The sequence below is a fragment of the Astyanax mexicanus genome, chromosome 24, assembly GCF_023375975.1.
Source record: "Astyanax mexicanus isolate ESR-SI-001 chromosome 24, AstMex3_surface, whole genome shotgun sequence".
Taxonomy (NCBI): Eukaryota; Metazoa; Chordata; class Actinopteri; order Characiformes; family Acestrorhamphidae; genus Astyanax; species Astyanax mexicanus.
The window spans coordinates 4109816-4132065 of record NC_064431.1 but is presented as its reverse complement, the minus strand read 5'-3'; the positions used below and the strand labels follow the sequence as shown (position 1 = coordinate 4132065).

Below are 22250 nucleotides of genomic sequence, written 5' to 3'. Positions count from 1 at the left end.
TTACATAATATGTCAAGTCGTTGATAAAACCTCTGGACTTCCACGGGTTAAAGGAGGAAAATTACCATTAGAACATTAATTTCTAGGTTTATTTATTCATTTATTTTTTTATATAAATTAATAAATGTTTGTGTGTGTAAAATTGCTTTTAACCCTTAAAGTTGTCCAAACCGAAAGACAGATGGCTTGGTCATCTTTCTGGGAAAGACAGAGTCACGTGTTTAAAAACAGGCCCCGCTCGCAAAGGTGCTCCTTAGTGTGTCTGTCTTTCTGTCGCTGTGTGTGTGTGTGTGTCTGTCTGTCTGTCTGTCTGTCTGTCGGTGTGTGTGTGTCTGTGTGTGTGTCTGTCTGTCTGTCTGTCGGTGTGTGTGTGTCTGTGTGTGTCTGTGTGTGTCTGTGTGTGTCTGTGTGTGTCTGTGTGTGTCTGTGCGTGCGTGCGATTGAGCGAGAGCACCGGCGTGCAGCAGGGGCCCTGTTTTTGAGCAGGTGTGCTGTGTTGTTGACAGGGCTACCAGTGGTTGAAGGACAAGATCTTGAGCGAGGAGGGCCGGCGTCAGCAGACGAAGCTGAAAGAGCTGCAGGCAATCGCCGAGCGGCTGGGCTGCACACTGCCACAGCTAGCCATCGGTACGCTATACCTTCTAAAGACACACTGCCGCTCTCTCTCTTTTTGTCTGTCTGTCCGTCCGTCCTGTACCTCGCTCCTCCCTCACAGTCATCTTCCACCTTCCTCTTCCTCTCACACACTTTTATACACTCACACACATTCGCACACACACACACACACACATGTACAGGGATTAGAGACGAAATAATAGTTTTCATCAAAATAATTTTGGTTTGTTAGTCAGTAGTAGTGATACAGGAGGCTATGAAAATTAAATGAAATACTAAATCAATAATAAGAGAGTTGTATTGTATTGAATTGCTTAGAGTAATATCTTATCATGTTTAAGATCTGGGTCAGTGTTGGTTTAATAATAATAAATGAATAATTATAATTATAATAATAATAATAAAAATTTTGTAATGAACAAACCAATAGAAATACTTTCAAATGACCTGAAATAATAAACTTCTTTAATATTCAATTCCATTGAAAGTTTAAAAGGTTTTTTCTCTCTCCTGTAAACTTGCTGTTTTCATTCATTTCCTTTTCATTGGACAGCGATGATATATACGCAGCAGTGTGAACAGCTATATTAACCAATAATACTTTAGCATGTTATGGCTCTGTTAAAGCTAGGGTATCACTTCCTTTCCCACCACCACCCACCTCTGATTGGATCTGCTGTACGTAGAGTTAGTCGTAATTAATGTAACTTATGTTAACTAAGTTAAGTAAAGCTAAGCTAAGTAAACAAATTGTAACAAAAAATACTTTTTTATTATTATTCTTTTTTTTTTTTTTTTTAAGTCAAACAAGCACTGGATGTTAGTGAGTTCTCCGGTGACCCACGGTAGCATGGTAAACTCACAGGCTACAGTCCAATATACTCACCTCTGAATGAGGAATAAGCTGATGCGGTTCGTGCCTAATGCTAATGCTGCTCCAGAAGCGCTAGCTGGGGTTAGCAGCAGGCTACAGGCCGATAATACTCACCTCTGAACGGGGTAATAGCAGTTAGCGGCTAATGCTAATACTGAATATCTAAACTGAATCTCCTGTATAACTCTGTACTTCAGTGGAGTGCCTTTACTTCTCCTTAATACCTGACTGATAGAATTCATACATAAGGAGCAGCGGATTATAGAGTGCACTGATGATTTTTGGGAAAATTTAAGGATTTTAAGTGCACCTTATAGTGTGAAAAATATGGTAACTTGAATGTTATATAGTAGATTGATCCTTTTTTTTCTTGATGCTGTGTCAGCCCTTTAACCATTTGAACCTGAATCAGTTTGAGGTGAATTTCTGTTGAGTTTTATGTATTTAGTAATTTATTTATTTACTTATTTGTCATTTCTAATCCCTGTATAGCCACACACACACACACAAACACACACACACACATCCCTAAATGTCCTTTAAGCGCAGCGTGAGTGGGTTTCTGTCTCCGTGTGAGGTTTGGGTGTGAGGAGTGTAGGTGGTTTGTGAAGTCTGGGGAGAGTGAAGTAGTCTAATGGCTCAGTGGAGCGGTGGAATTAGTTTCATAGCAATGGATTACATGGTGCGCGTGTGTGTGTGTTTTAGTGAGTGAGTGTGAGTATGTGTGCTCATCCCTCGCAGTTCTGACTCATGAGACCCAAGTTAGAGAAGGTTTTTTATTTTTTCTTCCCTCCTGTCGGTGCTAAAAGCTCCCCGCAGCGGTAAAGCCCACACCCAGTCCTGACAGCACAGCACCGCTGATTTACACACTGCGGGCGAGGTGTGTGTGTGTGTGTGCGTGTGAGAGCGCACGGCCGCCGACAGCCACTCAATCCCCCTCCGATGACGCTCCCGCACTCTCCCCGTTACAGCACACCTCGGCATGGCTCCTCCGGCTCAAACCCACAAGCATTTCTCACCCGGCCCTCCGCGTGATGCAGCACCATAGATCACATTTCACACCCCATTAGCGAGTGCCACTTTCTCCAATCACTATAAATCCCTCTCTCCGCGTGGCTCCAGCCGGCTAATTTACGATCAAGCCAAAAGCTTTCCTGCTCATTCATACAGCTGCCACCATTCAGGAAATAAAGCCTGAGCTGTGTTTAGGGTTCACGCACAGTGAGGCTGTTTAGTTATGATTTTGTTTAATTTATTAATCAGAGTTTTTGACAAAAATGCGTAGCTTTTTAAAAAGATTTTAAAAAAATCTGTAAACACAATTTACCAGTGGGTCTAATTTGATGGTTTGTAATATATAATATATGTTATCGTTTTAATAATACAGTTCAGCTGAGAAACATGTCCTCTGCCTCTTTCCGCCACTGCCTCACTCTCATCTGTAAATGATGGATTCTTGGGAGAGCATGTTTTGTGTAAATCTCACCAGTAAACATGCAGTAGATCATTAAGGAATAAGGGTACCACTTTAAAATAAGACTACCTATATAAAGAGTTCAGTTATAACACATACGTAGAAAGGGCAACAATGACCTGTTGTTTGTCAAATAGTGAACCCACAGCCTTTCTATATCATTGCCCTTTTTACGTATGTGTTATAACTGATTATTAATGATTTTTAAGGCATTTACAACCTAATTAGTAACCATTAATAAACTAATTGTAAACCCTTTACGAAGGGAGTCTTACTTTAAAGTGGTACCGGACTAAGTAATTCAATCATTCACCCTTTTTGAAGTCAAACACTGCTAAGACAGCACTGCTACTGGACTGCTAGAAAATAGGGGTGTTTGGCTGGTAGTGTATACATTCAATTCAATGCAACTGTGTGTGTGCACCAAACAGAGACCCCTGCAATGTGTGTACACCATTACACGACCTGTAAATTGTAAGTGTTGAGTAACAGCTATTAAACCTGTAGGTAACCAGCTATGTAATTTAAGGGTGAATGATTGAAATGCAGTCCTGTGGACAGACCTGTAGCAAAGAGTTTTAAAGAGGTTTAAAAGGTAGAAATGAGGAGTATGTGGGTATTTCTGCTCTTTGCTGCTGGTTGATTCTGATGCGAGGTTATATAAAAGGGAGAGTGAAATGAATTTATGTATTGCTAATGCTGGATACAGCTGGCTTTATCTGCACTTCACTAAAATGTAGCCAGAGTGGATTTTTTTTTTTGTTTTTTGATAACAGACATTAAAAGCCTTTTATTGTAGCATTGGTGTAAGAGGAAGAGATGCTTTATCAGCCTTCACACATGTGCGTGCGTGCATGTGGTGTAAAGATTAAAGGTGAAATACACTCCCTCTCTATTAAGGCTGCACATTATCGTTTAAGCATCATCTTCGTGATGTCACTTAAGGCAGTTAAATCAAACATGTCATGTTACAATGCTTTGATTCTTGACACAGGAAGTAGATACACAGCGCGGTCTCTGTGTCTGCGTGAGTGACAGGCTGCTGCTGCCTGAGAAGCATGAGGGGGAGAGGGAGCGTGATGGGGGGGTACAGGAGTAAACACAAGGTAACCGCAGCATGGCCTCCATCCACATGGTTGGGCACGTGCTTGTAAACGTGAGCACGTTTGGAAAGCAGCGCAGATATTTCCAGTTACAGCTGAATTCATGCTTTTAATCCCAGAAAAACTATGCTCTTATTTGCTTTTTAAAAAGCCATTTAAATACCTGATTAAAGGGCCGATTACTGTTGTTTTACAGTTTTGAGACTCATGAGCTCTTGATGGGTCCGGACGCAAGACAGTGTGGGCGGGGCTAGTTAAGTCATGAGCCCTGCATTGTTTAATATCGTGATATATATTGTCAAAAAAGAACATTTGCAATGTAATTTTTTTCCAATATCGTGCAGCCCTACTCTCTATCACACTTCTCAGCGTTCCTCAGGGTCGTATTAGTAAAGAAATTCATATATATTAGTGAATCTTGTTTCCGAGCATCGTCGCCACACACACGAGCTTAAAGAAGGATTAACGTTCTACTCCAACCAAATAGCCGCTCTCGTTCTCCTGCACGCGCAAAACACAGTAGTGCCTACACACAGTGGCCACAGATGGCACAGGAACTCTCTCTCTCTCTCTCTCTCTCTCACTCTCTGAAGGAGTGAAATCCCCGCAGAGTTCCCATCCAGTGCACAGTGTGTGTGGCTGAGGTGTTGCATGTGTGGTCTCTCGGGGGCTGCAGCGGTACATGGCTTCTCTCACCTCGTCTTCTCCTAACCTCTCCTTCAGTGCCGTTTTCACACAGAGCGCGCACTCCTTTCGCTCGCTTCTTAGGCCAGCAAGCAAAAAATTAAGATATTTTTGTCTTCATACTGTATACCCGGTACTGGGAGCCATGGTAACAGTGTGGTCTGGCAGCTGTTTTTTTTCCTTTTCCTATGTGTGTTATGTGAGATGCCTCAGTGTGTGTGTGTGTGTGTGTGTGTGTGTGTGTGTGTGTGTGTGTGTGTGTGTGTAGGTGGGAGAAGAAGCTACAGTATTTTGTTTGATTTCTTTAATTTTGGAAATGGTTTTAGCTCATTTTTCCATGGTATGCACTAGTAGTGGATGGGTTGGGTGGTATTACTTGTCTCTAAACTGTGAGGGAGGGGGATATAAAGTGGGGCATATTGTGTGCTTGCTATAGTGATAGTGATGGTGGTGGTGATGCTGTATCTGTACTGGGAGTGATTTATGTGCTGGTCCTCTGCAGCGTGGTGCCTAAGGAATGAAGGAGTCAGCTCGGTGCTCTTAGGAGCCTCCAACACTGATCAGCTCATGGAGAATATAGGCGCAATACAGGTAAGGCCAAAAGCTCGGTATGGGCTCAGTATGGGTGGTATGTTTGTTTATGTAATTGTATTTCTGTGATTGTTTGTATTTGAGTGTTTTTTATTTTTTTTTATATATATATATTGAACTTAATTAGACTCAGTTGAGTCGTCTTGCATACTGTACACACTTACACTTTAACATGATGTTTAAAGGAGAAATCCAGTGTAAAATGGACTTAGGTTGTAGTGAAACATAACAAGTATGAACTTTTGTTGAATATCTTCCCTATACTTGACCTCAGCATTCAGAATTACATAGCGTTTAGCCGATGCTCCCAACAGACTTGCAATGCTAGTAATAGGGGCATAGCATTGCCCATGCAAGGAAATGACTATTTCTACACCATTAACAAACTCAAATTAGTAGTACTCGTTATTATGCTTCACTACAACCAAAGTCCATTTTACACCGGATTTCTTCTTTAACTATGATTTTCTGCAGTTTTAGTGATCATTTAGTGCAGTAAAGGCAAAACCAATTGTGTTGTGTGACTGAATACATCTTGTAATTACACAAAATCTTGTCCATTGTGCACACTTCATTACAACTATTACATTTTGCTTCAGATTCTCAAAGTACACAGGGTTCTTTGACCAAAGCAATGCCAGATAAGAACCATCTTTGTTTCCATCCTTTAAATTGTTAAAGAACAATTCTTTTTAAAATGTTCTTCACACGGATATCTCTTTATTTAAAAAAATATTTCTATATGGAAGCATAAGTGGTTCTTAAATTTATTGCATCACTCAAAGAACCAGCTGAAGAACATTTTAAGGTTATATAAAGCATTTATTTTTATTATTATAAAGTTAAAAACAAGTGCTCTAATAAATATCTACACTGGATCATTAAAATAAAAGGTTGCCAATCTTGGTTACACACTCCCCCTAGTGGCTATTTTATGGTAATTTAAGCAGCATATTGGAGTGTCCTCAGTAGCTGAATGTTGAGATGATTGTTAGGTCAGTATACACCTAATGCACTTTGCATTTAAACATTTTGCCCACTTAAATTTCAGTGCCACAAATCACCACATTTTCACTTTTTGATTAATGTTTTTTTTTTAAATATGGGATAAAATGTGGCTTCATTGGTGGCACTTTGTAATCAGGAATGTATTTAAATAATATGACAAGACAAGAGCACCACTATTATATTTTGGAGAACGATATCAGCTATGGGACAGACTTTTAAATAATGATTTTTTTTTCTTCATTAATCTGTGGATGAAGGAAAAGGAGCCCTAGAAAGGGAAACTCTATTTTTCGTGGCAGATTAGAGTAATGAGACTTCAGTAGGAGAAAAATGAAAAATGCCATGCCCATTGTTCTTTTAATAATCATTTATTAATTGCTAGGCTCACCACATGAATAGCAGCGCTTTCAGAGATGTTACAAATGACAAATGAGGAAACCAGCCACTGGTTAAAATATGAGTTCTTGCATCACTTAGTGTTGTCTGTTCATTGGTAGAGCCCTGATTGTTAACAAAATGAGCCAATCAGCTTCATGGTTCTTGATGTGGTGGAGATCTGCGCAAGTATAGTAGCCAGAACAGAAAGAACTTCATGATTAATGGCAGACGTACACCACTGGCAGAAATAATTACAACAAATATATATATATATATATATATATATATATATATATATATATATATATATATATAATATATATATATTATATATATATATATATTTCCCATTATATATCTACTAGAGACAGATTATATCTGTATAGTACCATTTATTTTACTTCAATCCTGGATATATGGAGTGCATTATTATTAGTATCATGACATTCTGGATCATTGACTTCTGTGACAAATCTGATCAGTTAGGGGAGTGCCATATCATATGCAATAATAAATTAAAATTTTCATTTTGTTGCAGTAGTGTATTCTTGATTTTTTTTTTTTATTAGTGTTTTGTCATATTGCTAAGAGTATCAATATTGTGAAAATACAATGAAATATCCTGATATTATTTTAGATATTTTACATCGCCCACCCCTAATATATATATTTGAAAGTTTTTACAATGCTAAAAACTAAAATAACAAAGAAAGAATATGCTTTATTCTAGGGCAAATCATAGGGATGTACATAGGAGTGGTGGAATGAATGCACATACAATAAATTAAATGCTTACTGTCATCTTTAAATGATGTTTTTTCAGTTTAAACCTCACTTAAAACATACTGTACTCCGGTCTCTTCCACAGGTCCTCCCGAAGTTATCCTCCTCCATCGTGCACGAAGTGGACAGCATACTGGGCAACAAACCCTACAGTAAAAAGGACTACCGCTCCTAGTGCGCGGGGGAGACCAGGGGCCACCCTGCCCCGACCTTTGCCTGTTCCTCTGTTTGCTTGAGCTTTTACTGAATGAGTAAGCGGCGCATGAGACTGGCAGGCACCCCCTGACACTTGAGGGGGGTAAGCCTTTTAGAAAAATACAGGGCAAGACAACAAATAAGAAAAAAAAAAACAAAAAAAAAAAACACACAGAAGAGAAAAAAAAAAACCTAGAGAGTAAGTGTTATTCACAGAGAAAAGGAACGAGCCACACCTTGCTGGTGGGAATCTGAGCTCATAGAGTAAAGTGTTATCCAACTCTGCAGAAAAATAAAACACGTCATTTAAAAAAAAAAAAAAACGAAGTTAAAAAAGACAAAGAAAAAAATAGCACACGCTTGCTTGGCTGTCGGAAAATACTCTGTTTTCCTCTTCGCAGTTACGATTTTTCTTTTGTTTGTTTAATTTTATGTTTTTGTTCTATCAGTTTTGATACTGAATGCAAGTTAATAATTGACTAGTTATTATAGGTAATCAATTCAGATTCGTCGCACATCTCCCATAGCCGCTCGCGAGGGTTCGCTTGTTCATTTCCGCTTGTTTCGCGGACATCATTCGTTAACCTTTCACCTTTCGTAAAAACCTTTCACTGTGTCGTCTGCGTCATGATTGCACGTGCCCCTTCTTCGCAGATGAGCCAATCAGCACTTTAGGAGTATGTGTGAGGGAGTGGCTATGGGAGGCACTGATGTTGTTCTATAAGATGTTGTATATGAGCAGGGAAGGGAGGTGAATAGCGTCTGTGTTCTGCTTTTTTTTGTTTTTTAGCACAGGGCATTGTCTTCGTGTTGTTTGTTTGCTTGTTTGTTCCCTGCTGACTGGCCTACAGCACAGTTACGGCTCCAATAGTAGAGATTGGCAGGGCTTTCTCATCGGGCTGCAGGAGATCAGATGGTTAAACTGAGGTGCTGCTGCAGATTTGGACTTGATGTTTGATTTTTTTTTTCTCAATCATTGATTTGCAGTATCTGATTTGATAACGTGACTAAATTCACTAAAAAAAATTAACCTAAACCCAAAATAATCTGTTTGACATTGTGCTGGAGTAGAGAGTGGAGATCTGCTGTGTAGCAGCCCTGCAGTTAACGTCGCCTGCAGCCTATTAGAGCACACACCCACTGGCGGAGGATCGTAGCCAGTAAACGCATAGACTGTTCAATGGCATTAGCTTGCCTGCCCCTTAGGAGCATAGTAAGTAAGCGTAGATTGGTTTGTGTCAGCAGCTCAGGGACTGGTACAGAATGTGTGTGTGTGTGTGTTTCCGAGTGTGTGAGAAGCTGTGCATGCGTTGTCATCGTAGTTGTGCGCGGTCAGGAGGCAGAACTCACTGTCTAAACGTCTCTCTCTCTCTCTCTCTCTCACTTCTGGACACTGGACATAACTGTTGAGAACCAGTGACATTACATGTGGCTAAAGCCAAAGATATATCCCACTTCTGCCTGCGAAATTTCTCACCGCATCTCCAGCTCCATCTCATCTATCTATCTATCTCTGGAGGAGAGATCTCATTAATCAGCATGTATTCCCAGGCTTCTATCTATGCTACGCCATCTCTCCTTTCATTCATATACTATCTCTCTCTTTCTTTCTCTCTCTCTCTGGTCAATCCGTCCGTCCTCTAGCGATAGAACTACTACATATATATACATATGCATCCTATATGTTAGGAATGATGAGCAGTCATTAGATTCTTTTCTTAAGAGATCTTATCTTATTACATTAATCACATTATCTAGCAAAACAGATCCAGATTTAGATCCACTCACTTAATCTTTCTCAAACTGATCCCTGTAAACCCTGGTAACCAAAGTTAAGCACAAGGGAATTAACCAACTGATTAACTAAAACTGCATGAGGTCCATTTATTTTCTACTACTAAAGCATGTCCGACCCTCAGCCATTAAGAGACAGACACACTGTTCCACACTCGGGGAACGCTCTGCATCAGCTTAGGACGTTTATTTGGCTGACAAGCCTCCCACTCAATTCTCACATAAGGTCAAACTGAAACGAAGACATCGAAGTCGTGAGCATTAAGACTAAAGATCGCTAAATGTTCAAGGAGTGCAGTCTCAAAAACACATCAGTAAAACTTTTTTTTTTCTTCTTCTTCTAAGACCGACAACTTAGGGATGAACATCCAGCATAGAACTTATATATTGTAAAGCGTTCTGTTACACACAGTAGTTACTGAATGATCTTAAGCTGCGTTCACATCAGCAGTTAGAGAGGCCCAAATCCGTAATTTTTAATCAAATCCAGTCTCATTATTAGGCTCCTTTTAATGCATTTATCTGACATTTGTCTGAACAGTTTCTTTTTTCTTACACAGTATCTCATTATTTTTAGATACTAATTCATTATTTTGATATAGTAGGTCATTATTTGGACATAAGTTATTTTGAAAGAAAAAAAAAACTTTTTTTCCTGAAAGCAAACACACTTGCTATCTCAAAATAATATATTAGTATCTCAAAATAATGAGATGGCAGTTCACTTAATAATAAGAAAAACATTTGGTGTGTTTTTTTTTTTTTTTGTTGTTTTTTAATTAGGTGGAGGGAATGGGCTTCCGTATGTATGGTATGTATTTGACCACGCCCTGCTTCTTTGTTTTGCATCAATATTTATTTTAAACTATGCTTTTTATTTTCCTTTGCCTAATTCTTTCGGAAATAGTGTTCCGAAAAGTGTTAAAAAAATATCTTTTGGGGGCTTAGGGTGGTCTAGTGGCCTAAAGCGCTGCCACTATGATAGGAGGTCGCTGGTTTGAATCCTGGTCATGCAGCTTGCCATCAGCTGCCGGAGCCCTGAGAGAGCACAATTGGCCTTGCTCTCTCTGGGTGGGTACAGTAGATGGCGCTCTCTTTCCCCTCATCACTCCTAAGGTGATGTTGATTAGCACAAGGCTGCGTCTGTGAGCCGTTGCGTTTTCCTCAGAGCGCGTTGTGATGCTACTCAGCAAAAGAGGTGCTGATTGACTTCACATATTGGAAGAGGCATGTGCTTGTTCTCACCCTCCTTGTGTTGGGTCATTGCTAGTGATAGAGGGAGTACAGCTTTGAAAAAGAAAAATATATATTATTATTTTTTGCGGTTGGCATGTGTGACTTTTAATTTAGTTAGAACCGAGGTCAGATATCTCCCCAAATAATTGAGGTTTTTTACCTCGCTGTTCTCGCTTTACACTAAAATCCTCCTTCAATGCTGTCATCGATTTTCCCTCCTACTTAGCCAGTATCTTCCTATGAGTAATAATGTTAATGTTAGCAGTGTGAATGGTGAAGAACACACGGTCTATGTTTGTCGCAAGGGATAAAAAAAAATGGATTTGGGCCACTTTTACCTGCTTTGTGAACATTTAACTTTAGAAATCCATTTGATTCTCATATAAAACCATATTCATATTCACAATCAGAACGATTTGCACTTAATCAGTTATTTCTTTTGTGTTTATTCCCCCAAAAATAATTGTTAAAAGGAAATCAAGCAAGCCAAACTGATTCAGTTCACTGAAGTCAGATTGAAACTCCATTCGGTGAAGAGTAAGATCTGTTTGAGAAGCTAGTAGTAGTATAAGTATTAGGTTAGGTTAAGATTTAGGCATACGTTTTTAAATGTCTGTTAGCTTAGTTGACGTATCATTGTTGAAGACGGTGCACATCACTGTTTGCTGCTCCATGCGGTAGGTACAGTTTAATACTGTGTGTAGCGACTGTATTTGAACTAGGAAAGCTTAAGCGAAGTTACGGCAGCGAATGATGCATAGTAAAAAAAAAAAATTAATTGTATTAAAAAAAATAGAGCAGATGTTTGTGTACGGGCTTTGGGTTATTTCCTGATGTTTTTCATCTGTGAAGACAGTCTGCTGTTGTTTGTCTTGTTTATTATTAGTGCTTTTATGGCGTCGCCCTGTTTCTGTGTTCGAGGTTTTCTCAGGAAGGAAGGGCATTACTGTTCGTCGTCCTCGGTGAGAAATTAGTTCAGCACTGAAAAGATGTTCGTCGTGAGCTAGCACTTACGTTTGGTCGTGAGTTAGGAACTACGTTTGAAAACATATCAATGTGAAGAGGCCGCGAGGTGCACAGCTAGCTACCAATGGTACCAGCTTGCTGTTAAATCGTCTCCCAAAGCTGAAATGAGAGCGGGCAGTATGAAATGAGACCGTGACAGTACTTAACGCTTTAAGAGCTTTTTGACGTTGGTAATACCCGGAGTGGTATTTTAATGAGAGCATGGCTTGTTTTTTTTTTTTTTTTATCCACCTCTCATGTTAATATTTTAATATTTATTACCTAACGCCACAGCAGTGTAACAGAAGAAGAGGGATACAGCGCTGATTCCTTGAATATATCAATATCATAAATATATCTATATATATATCAATCAGACCTGTATTAAATAAAAATAAATACAGGAAGAGTGCTTATATCTAAGCATCATTCTTTATTTCCCGAGAGATTATTTTTTATGTTCAGTATTTTAAGGAAAAGGGTGAGAAAATAATTTTATTTTTTTACCATTCTTCGTTGCCCTGATTTGATAATGACATGGATGGTGGTTGTGGGGACGGTGGTTATAATTATGATGGTGGTGACGACAACGAGGAGCAATTATTTGCACTGAATATGCATTTTGAAGAACTCTGTATAATGTAAAACAATAGCAAGCTTACATTTCCACCCTGCGTGGAGAGATACTGTATGTTGAGACAGATATCTGTATATAGTTTGACCTTTGTACATATATACATATAACTGTTGTGATCACTTTGGCCTTTTTTTATTTTCATTGACAGGCATTGCTAAACTGCATTGTGCTTGAATCTGAATTTAGACATGTACAGCTTCAGTATCTATGAAATGGAGATTATAAAAATGATAAATACAATGTTATTTTGTCTTTTTTTGTCTTTCGTCCGGTGAAGGAAAATTAATAATGAGACAAAAATGTAAAAAAATATTTAAAATATTCTCCAAAGGGTTTCTAGTTTTTTTTTTTTTTGTTTACTAACTTCACAAATGAAACATGATAATTAAACTCTACCATATGGGAAAAATTCACATCAATATAAAATTCTCAAAAATGTGCACATCTAAAACTTAAAACTCTATACATACACAACAGTATAGCAAAAATGAGCGTGAGGTTCAGCAGTGAAGAACTGACTGCAGGGGTATTGCATTATTGTGCCATATCCCTGATCATCATCATCATCATCGTTCTAGAGGAAATTCTGTAATATAAATGTACTATCAAACACTCGATTGTAAAGAGCAAAGGCAAAATAGCACCATGTCCATTAAAAAAAAAGGCACTTTGCATATAAAAAAAAACAAATAAAAAAATTAATGGCATTCAAACAATAAAGGTCCGTCCACAAATAATGCAGCAGTTTATGAATTATATAAAGCTTAAAGTATTTAAACACTAAAATCAAATGCATGGTGATAGTGGTGATATTTTAGTTTCTAAAATTTAAGGCTGCTGGAGCTGAATGTAAGCTTTAAAAAAAAAACTGGTATCTCCAAAATAGCACCTTCACAGGAGAAAAAAAAAAAAAAACTCTTATATGGAAATAAAAATATTCAATTCAAAGTGCAGTAATTTTGAATCGTGAAATTTTGACATAATATGACGACCATCTGCCAGAATTACATTAAATCAAAAGGTAAAAATTGCATAAAGGAAGATACAAGGTTTTTGCTTCACAACTCAATGCTGAGGGGCTTTAAACCTTCTACTGTCAGCCGTCCACACAATAAATGCAATAATGCATCTCTAGAGGGACTAAACAGACTGTAGTTGTGCATTTGCACATCTGTGTCAGCAACATTTCCAACATAAAGTAGCTGGAGGAGTGGCCACACTCACATTTAGACATATACTGTAGTTAAAAGCATCACGATATGAAATATGGACTTCAAAATAAACAATGAAAACGATGCTAAATGCCCTGAAACAGCAGGATTACCCATAAAATGCTGAAATATATTTACAGCTACAAATACGAGCACAACACAGACGAAACATCTGCACCTAGAATGCAAAGAATCTGCATTTTAAGTGAACAAAGACTGTAAAAAGACCAGAGATGTCCTGCATCACCTTTCAGACTACGAGAGCTAGACCTGTCACAATAATTATTTAGCTTTATTAGACTTTAGTAAACATTATCACAATAACTTTTGGTATCTTGATATTGGCTGTTATGTTTCTCTTAGCAAGGAGAGCCCATTAATGTGAATGTACCAGTACATCTGTACTGTAGTTACATTATTATATATGTATATATACACTTGTAATCACATTTTACAACACCCCCATTTTTCCTTTAATTTTGCCATTTAAGATCTTTAGGTCCAGTCAGTTACTGGAAATAGTTACAAAATCCAGTGTACAAAATACAGCTGGTATATAGCAATTTAAAAGCTTTTGTATTTAAAGCAGTGCTGGAACAGAGTGTGTTACTGCATTCTCTACTGCAGCTTTTACACACTTACAACACAGCACATTTAAACTTTCATCATAATAACTAGAAAAAGACACAGAAACACTAACTATTAAAATAATAAAGTCTTTTCTTTAGATAAATTACAGTACTGATGAAGCCAGAGAGCAGTGAGTACTGTTTCCTACACCTTTTGGAGGAAACTGGAGAAAATTGCTACAAGAAGAGTCACGTCTGGCTGACCCACATGGCAACAGCTTTAGCCTTTAGTTCAGATTAACATTGAACATTAAAAGTCTCAGTTTCAGCAGTAAGGAGAAAATTTTGAGTTAGTCTGACAGGTGAAGAACTGCAGTAATAAAGTCATTGCTAAGAGCTGCTAAACAATACTAAACTACTAAACAATAGGGGTGTTGTAAAATTTATGAACAATAAGGTATACAGCTCTGGAAAAAAAATAGATAAATTTCTTTGATTTTACCAAATTAAAAACCTCTGGAATATAATCAAGAGGAAGATGAATGATCACAAACCATCAAACTGAACTGCTTGATTTTTTGCACCAGGAGTAAAGCAGCATAAAGTTATCCAAAAGCAGTGTGTAAGACTGGTGGAGGAGAACATGATGCCAAGATGCATGAAAACTGTGATTAAAAAACAGGGTTATTCCACCAAATATTGATTTCTAAATTCTTAAATTATATTAATACTATTTATAATGTTCATTTTACTTAAACATAAACCTATAAATAGCAAAATCAGAGAAACTGACTCAGAAACTGAAGTGGTCTAATTTTTTTCAGAGCTGTATATTATAAAATGGTTATTAAAAGACAATGAGTTGTTTATTTCAGAGCAAATATACTGTCCAAAAATAACTTGTCATTGTGACAGGCCTAACGAGAGAGAACCTGGAATCAGTTATTTATTTTTATGTGTAAAACTGTTGATCCTGGATTGCGCTCACTCGTGTAAAGTGCTGTGGTGTGTCGTATGGAGGCACCTTTTTAAACATGGGCTCGTCTCCGACATCCACCTTCAGGACTGATCCTCATTTGATTGCGTCGCTTCATAAAGGGTGTAGAACTGAGGGGACGATCAGCAGCACTTAATGTTCTTCTGTTGAGGGTCAGCAAGAAACCAGCCTGCAGCTTCAGCGCTGAGCCAAACAGCGTCTCCTGTCCTGATGGGACTCGCTGTTCACAAACTTAATAACACAATAATAACGTTTTGCCCTCCTCTGAGAGTTTCCAGGTGTGCTTTCAGACACTGTTCTGTTCCCGTACAGCCGAAGCAGGAGCTTTAAAGGAGCCCCAGAGGACAGGTCAGTAGCTGCATTTGTGCACTTAGTTCCCTCTCTGCTTCAGCCTGTGGAGCTGCTCAGAAGGAGAGGCCTATAATGAGTTGTGATGTGACTCGTCCTTTCTCCTGCTCCTGCTGCTGCTGCTGGAGGATTGTGGAGGAACACCTGGAAATGAAGGCTCAGTCAGTCAGTCAAGAGGTACATTAACCACATGCAAGGTCTCATAATCACTAATTAAAGTGAAATCATAAACATTTTGCTTTTGTTTGTTTGGGTGCATCTCTGACATGTCTCTCTCCAAACCATCACTGATTGGTGGAAACTTCACACTAGACCTCGAGCAGTTTGGACTGTGTGTCTCTCCACTCTTCCTCCAGACTCTGATCTTTTGATTTACAAATGAAATGTAAAATTTACTGATGATCAGTGATGGTTTGTTTGGAGAGACATGTCTGTCATCTGCTGGTGTTGATCCACTGTGTTTTATTATCAAGTCTAAAGTCAGTGCAGTTTTGTTTTCCCACAAAATCTTACAGCACTTCATGCTTCCCTCTGCTACTGACAACTTTAATGGAGATGCAGATTTCATTTTCCAGCAGGACTTTACCAATTGGTCTGACACTGATTTTTGGGGTTTTCATTGGCTGTAAGCCATAATAATTAAAAGAAATAAACACTTGAAATAGATCAATCTGAGTGTAAATGAGCAGAGATGTATAAAGTACTAGAGACCCAGACTTGTGTAGAAGTACTAAAGTATTCAACACAATTTGTACTTAAGTACCGCAAGTAGTTTATTGTAAAACTTAGTGCTAAAGTACTGAAAGTAAAAGTAAAGTACTGTGTTACGTAGTTACTAAAGAAAGTAGAGTGAAAGGCAGAACGGGAGCAGCTCTACAACTTTTAACTCTGGACGTAATTTTTAATCTAAAATTACACATCCAGGATTATTTTTGGGAGCTGGATTCTGTACATTCTGCAAGCCTTGCTTTTTAGCGACTATAAAATACTTTAACATTTTCTAAAAAGACACTATAAATAATATAAAGGTTTTTTAAATAGGAAATCAACTCAAGAACAGCCCTGTGGAGAGTAAGTGAATAAAACCAACATTACCTTCCGTACACGTGAGCCCAATCCATCCGTTCAGACACGTGCAGCGCCCGTTCCGGCTGTCGCAGTCGGCTCCGTTCTCACACTCGCAGTGTAGTGCACAGTCTGGCCCGAACTGCTGCACTGTACAGTCTTCACACACACCAGCAGGGAACAGGGGAAGAACAGAAGAAGATAAATGGGAGAAATAGAGCACATGGTGTAATGATAATAAGTGTTCTCGCTCTATACACACTTACCGCTGTCACATTTGATCCCAGTCTTTCCTGAGGAACACAGACACCTGCCACTCACCGGGTCACACGGCGTGCCCTCCGCACAATCACATGACTGAGAACAATTGTGACCAAATGTGCCCTGTTCACAATCTGAATAAAAGACACGCAGTCACTACAGCATTATTACAGGAGAAATCTGGGGTTAAATGGCTTTGGTTTGTAGGGAAACATGAAAACGAGTACAAACTTTTGTTGAATAGCTCACCTCTGTTCTCTCTCAACATTCTAAAATACAGCACTTTTAACTGATTATACACACTGCCTGGCCAAAAAAAAATAAATCTCCACCTGGATTTAAGTAAGTAAATGATGTGGGGTTGGTTGGTTGATGCTGCAGTTGTTCTGCAGGTTTAGGTTCAGCAACAGTATGTGCTGAAAGAATGAGGTCAGCTGACTACCTGAATATACTGAATATAGACCAGGTTATTCCATCAATGGATTTTTATCTTCCCTTATGAACACGGCCATATTCCAAAATAAGACAATGTCAGGATTCATGGTGCTGGAATTGTGAAAGAGTTCAGGGTTCAGGGAGCATGAGATCATCATTTATCATTTTCACACACAGAGTTCACCACAGAGTCCAGATCTTAACCTCATTGAGAATCTTTGGGATGTGCTGGATGGAGAGGAGCTGCTTTGTGCAGTGGTCAGACTCTACCACCATCAGTTGGACCTTGAGCAGTTTGTACTCAGGTAAATAAACGAATTGCGACTTTATCGTGTTTTAGCGTAATATAAAACTAAAGTCCTCATACGTGGACATAATTTTTCTCAGAAATCATGTATAAAGATAATTATAGTGAAAGGAAATAACAAATGGATGCCATGCAAAAGATTGGGTTTTAGGAGGTTAAACTGCAGAGCAGCGAATGCACAGAAAAATGTAAATGAGCTTTGCTGCAACTAAGAAATAAAAATTTTAAAAAATCAGTAAACAGTTTGAACATTGTGGTCTGTTTCCTGCGTTTAAGCACTACACCAGCTCTGGCATCAGAGTACGTGGTTGCCAGGTACGCTGGTGGAAGAGATATGAACATCAAATACCATTAATTGTGACAGGCGTCATGCAGCATCTGCACCAGGCATGAACCTGCAGGTATACACGTGTTACCTGTCTCACAGCGAGGTCCCCGGTACCCTGCAGGGCAGACGCAGTGCCCGGTGCTCGGGTGGCACGGAGCTCCGTTCATACAGTCACAGTGCTGCTGACAGCGAGATCCATACAGACCTGCAGGACACACTGAAACACAAACACACAGATGATTAACATCATTCTGCCTGAGGGACAGAAGTGTGTGTGTGTGTGTGTGAGAAAGAGAGAGAGAAAGAGAGTGATGCACAGAGAGATACACACCATGCTCACAGAGATGTCCATAGTATCCTGGTCCACATCGGCAGGTTCCCGTCACTCCATCACAAGAGCTGTTGTGCTGACACTCGCACTCCAGCACACAGTTCGGACCATATCGACCCTCGGGGCATTCTGCAACACACACACACACACACACACAGGTTACAAACAGTTACACCAGCATCCTGCTAATCCAGAAATAACCCAACACTCCAGAGTTCAGCAAAAGCTGGAAATATATATTATAGCTGGTAGCTGGATTTCATCATTACAAATATAAAAACTAATCAATCAACTTTTATTTCACATTTGGGAATACACTCAGAGTTACTGCTTATTTTTAAGACAGCAACTTAAAGAAACTAAAATATATATACATATATATATATATGTATATATATTTATATTATTAAATTAATCACAATATAATTCTATGATTAATCACAATTAATCACACATTTTTCTTCCTTAGGAATAAACTTTTGGTAATGTGTGTTCAAATGTGAATAAAATAATCAGTGTTAGAAACACTAAGATCTGTATTATTGGTGCTAATCCCCTTAAAAATTATTGTATTAATCACAACAATATTCTTTGACTAAATCATGGATAAAATCCTAATTAAATTTAGCCAGACTAGATCATTTTTTTACAGTATTATAATAGTATTATAATATCTCAGCATAGTCTTACTGTATTATAATATATCAGGGTTGTTTTGATGTTTTTTAATCTAGAATATTGTAATGTTCTGACTTTTTAACTGATTGACAGATTTAATGGTGAAAATAAAAGCTAGTGTAGCTCCATATTCCACACTCAACAGCTTGGAAAAAGAAACGTGCCATCAGTTGTGCGTTTGTGTGTGCATAATCATGCGAGTGTGAAAGAGAGAAAGAGAACATAAACTTCAGCATAAATAAAAGGTACCTTTTGAACTCAACAGTAAGTGTTTCTGTGGTATATCACAATTCATGACTAGCCTCTTTCAATTTTGTCATGTAAAGTTTCCAAAACGAAGTTTCAAGATTAACTGCATGCATTAATGTTGACAGCACTGCTAATAACACATTAGGGGGTTCTAGAGGTTCTTATTTAAAAGTTTGTAACAAATTAAAATCATTTACTCAAATATTCTGGGCAATACTATCCAACACAAATCAGCAAAGGAATAAAAAAATAATAAGAGCAGCTGACCTTCCTCACAGTGCAGTCCAGTAAAGCCCAGTCCACAGGAGCAGTTTCCAGAGGCGGAGTCACACATGCCTCTGTTACTGCAGTTACAGCGCTGAGAACAGTCCACACCGTACCAGCCTGGAGCACAGCCTGAGATCATTCACATACAAACACATTATAGAACAGAGCTACAGCAGCGTCCATATCATTTACAGCTTTTCTCTTCTTCTTGTTTTTGATTTCTCCTGACATTTAACCAACCAACCTTGCCCACAGTCTTCTGCTTGGTGCCCAGGGTTGCACACGCATCTCCCTGTAACCGGGTCAGGCCTCGCACCATCGCCACAGAGTGCCACGTGGGCACAGTCCTGCCCATAACGCCCAGCTGAGCACGCTGCACAAAACGGAAAACAGGAGATAAATAGCTTTTAGTGAGATCTGAGAAAGTTGCATTGCTGTCAGAATTGTGAACAAATATTTAAGTTTTCCTTAAAGGTCTCATTTCTTTCTTTTTTAAATGTATTTTAAAATGTCTGGTTGTGGTCTCTAGTATGAATGAGTGGCAAGTAAGCTGTTTTTGTGGAAAAAAAAAAAAAAAGTTTTCAGGTGTTTCTGTATAACCCTGCTTTAGATCACTTAATTAGTGTTTTTTGAAGAAACACAGGATTTGTACTCTTGCTAATGAATACTCATACATGCTATTATAACACCTCTGATTGGCTAACACCCCTGCAGCAGAGAACGCCTACCTTCTGCCTTCCCCACAGTCAATTTTACAGCTCTAAAACTTAAAGGACAAAATGTTTTCAGAGATACAGCCTTAGTTATAAAGATAAAGCACTGAGTGCTAGGAAAAGTTAACCCTTAAACTTAAACGAGGCAAGCGGCAGGGAGACTGCAGCCTGCAGACAATGGAGGTTGAGGAACAGTTTTATATAAAGACTCCATATAAAACTCAGAGAGACCTACATTATTTCACAAAGAACAAGAAAAATTAGATTTTCGTGGAAGGACCCCTTTAAAAAAAAAACGAAAGACTTACTGATGTTGCACTGAGCTCCTATAAAGCCAGGTGGACATTCACAGGCACCCGTTGTAGCCTGGCACGTCCCACCATTCAGACACTGGCACTGCCTCTCACAATCTGGACCATATCTCCCGCTCTCGCACTCTGGAAATGAAGCAAATACAACAAAAACTTTAATTCAATGCAGAAAACAAACTTTCTGTACAGCACAACCATAAAATAAAAAAGCATACAACTGAACAAGGAACTGAAAAAAATTTAATAAGTTAAAATTAAACTAAAAATAAGTATTATAATATATCAGGTTAGTTTATGCTTTGTAATCTAGAATATTGTATTTAAGTTTGTATTAGAAATTGCTTAGTTACTGAGTTCAACTCAAAACAAACTTTCTGTACAGCACCACCATAAAATAAAAAATTGAACAGGCATTTACCAAGATCACACTTTGGTCCTCTGTAACCTGGAGCGCAGTAGCACTCTCCAGACACCGGGTGGCACAGCTGATTTCTCTCAGAGCACTGACACACCTGATTACAGTTGAGTCCGTAGGTGCCGGGCAGACAAGCTGATTTAAGACATAAAAAGAGTTGCAGTACAGTAAAAACCATTAAATGTATATATAGAGTAGCAGTGAAAGGGCTGCACACATCTTCTCATTCAGTGTTTTTCTTATTTGTTTTTCTACATTGTAAATCAATAGTGAAGTGATTCAGACTATGAAGGAACAAATAATGAATCATGAAGTAACTTAAAATCCGTGTTAAACAAACCAAAATAATCTGTGAAAAAGCATTTAAATGGTCTTATCTAGAGAGCTGTTAAACTTGCGTTTTCACAGGCTGGTAACTCTAATGAACTAATCCTGTGCATAAGAGGGAACTCTTGCTCTCCTGCACTTCTTTTCCAGGGTCGGTCCTGATGAGAGTCAGTTTCATCATGAAGTTTCTGTGGGTCTTTGTGCTCTTTCTTTTTTCTTTCTTTTCTTTCTTAGTTAAGCAGTTCTGGCTACTCATAATATGTATTAGAATATTACTTTAATAGAGCTATTCACTGTTTACCAACTCTTTACAACTGATGCTTTCAAACACATTAAGAGAGAAAATTTCAAGTAATTAACTCTTGAGGAGTTCAGCACAGCTGTTAACTGAAAGCCTGAATTCCAGCAGACTCTACCGCATAAAACTGACTAAAAAATCCAGCCAAGATAGGTAAAGCTGTCTAATCTAAGCAAAATATTCTGGTTTGTTTAACATTTTTATTTACTAAATAATTAGTTTGGATGACTTTAGTGTTAATCTACAATGCAGAATATTTAAATAAAATAATGAAAAAACACAAACTAAAGTAAAGTAACTGACTGTTACTTTACATAATTAGTAAAATTTGATAGTATAGTACTATAATCAGTATAGTAAATATTACAGTATAATAAATATTATAGTAAAGTGCTCACTCTGTTCACAGCCGTGTCCAGTGTAGCCCGGTGGACAGCCACACTCTCCGGTGATATGATGGCAGGATGTGCCCTGAGGGCAGACGCACAGCTCAGCACAATCCTTACCATACCTGCCTGGCAAACAGGCTGAGGGTAAAGAGAAAATCATATTCAGTCAATGTGTCCAGAAATAGTGAAAAACAAAGTGAGTGATTTTATTTAGGATACTCGAATGGAATCTGACTAGGGATGACTTCGATCCTATCAGAGCTGATCTTATGTATTTTGAAACTGTACTGAAATCATACCAAACTGTGGGGTTTATATACCGTGGTGTTAACCGAATCGTGAATTTGGTTCACCATTACACCACTAAGATTTGT

The 22250-nt window shown here is 38.4% G+C and overlaps 2 protein-coding genes across 6 annotated transcripts in view; one reads left to right on the top strand and one right to left on the bottom strand.

The window, feature by feature from the left end:
• kcnab2a (potassium voltage-gated channel subfamily A regulatory beta subunit 2a) overlaps positions 1-12617 on the top strand; it is a 134186-nt gene extending 121569 nt beyond the window's left edge. For all 5 annotated transcript variants that reach the window (XM_022682264.2, XM_022682265.2, XM_049471644.1 and 2 more), the window contains 3 exons: positions 507-627; positions 5253-5341; positions 7596-12617. In XM_022682264.2, coding sequence (XP_022537985.1) covers positions 507-627; positions 5253-5341; positions 7596-7685 — 300 coding nt within the window. In that variant the 3' untranslated portion in view covers positions 7686-12617. The remainder of the gene's footprint in view (positions 1-506; positions 628-5252; positions 5342-7595) is intronic.
• The window catches only part of megf6b (multiple EGF-like-domains 6b), a 95330-nt gene continuing 85047 nt past the window's right edge, over positions 11968-22250 (bottom strand). The window contains exons 29-38 of the mRNA XM_022682263.2: positions 21886-22014; positions 20866-20997; positions 20445-20573; positions 19668-19796; positions 19424-19552; positions 18230-18358; positions 17987-18115; positions 16834-16962; positions 16598-16726; positions 11968-15646 (exon numbers count right to left, since the gene is read on the bottom strand). Of these exons, the coding sequence (XP_022537984.2) occupies positions 15573-15646; positions 16598-16726; positions 16834-16962; positions 17987-18115; positions 18230-18358; positions 19424-19552; positions 19668-19796; positions 20445-20573; positions 20866-20997; positions 21886-22014 (1238 nt within the window). The 3' untranslated portion in view covers positions 11968-15572. The remainder of the gene's footprint in view (positions 15647-16597; positions 16727-16833; positions 16963-17986; positions 18116-18229; positions 18359-19423; positions 19553-19667; positions 19797-20444; positions 20574-20865; positions 20998-21885; positions 22015-22250) is intronic.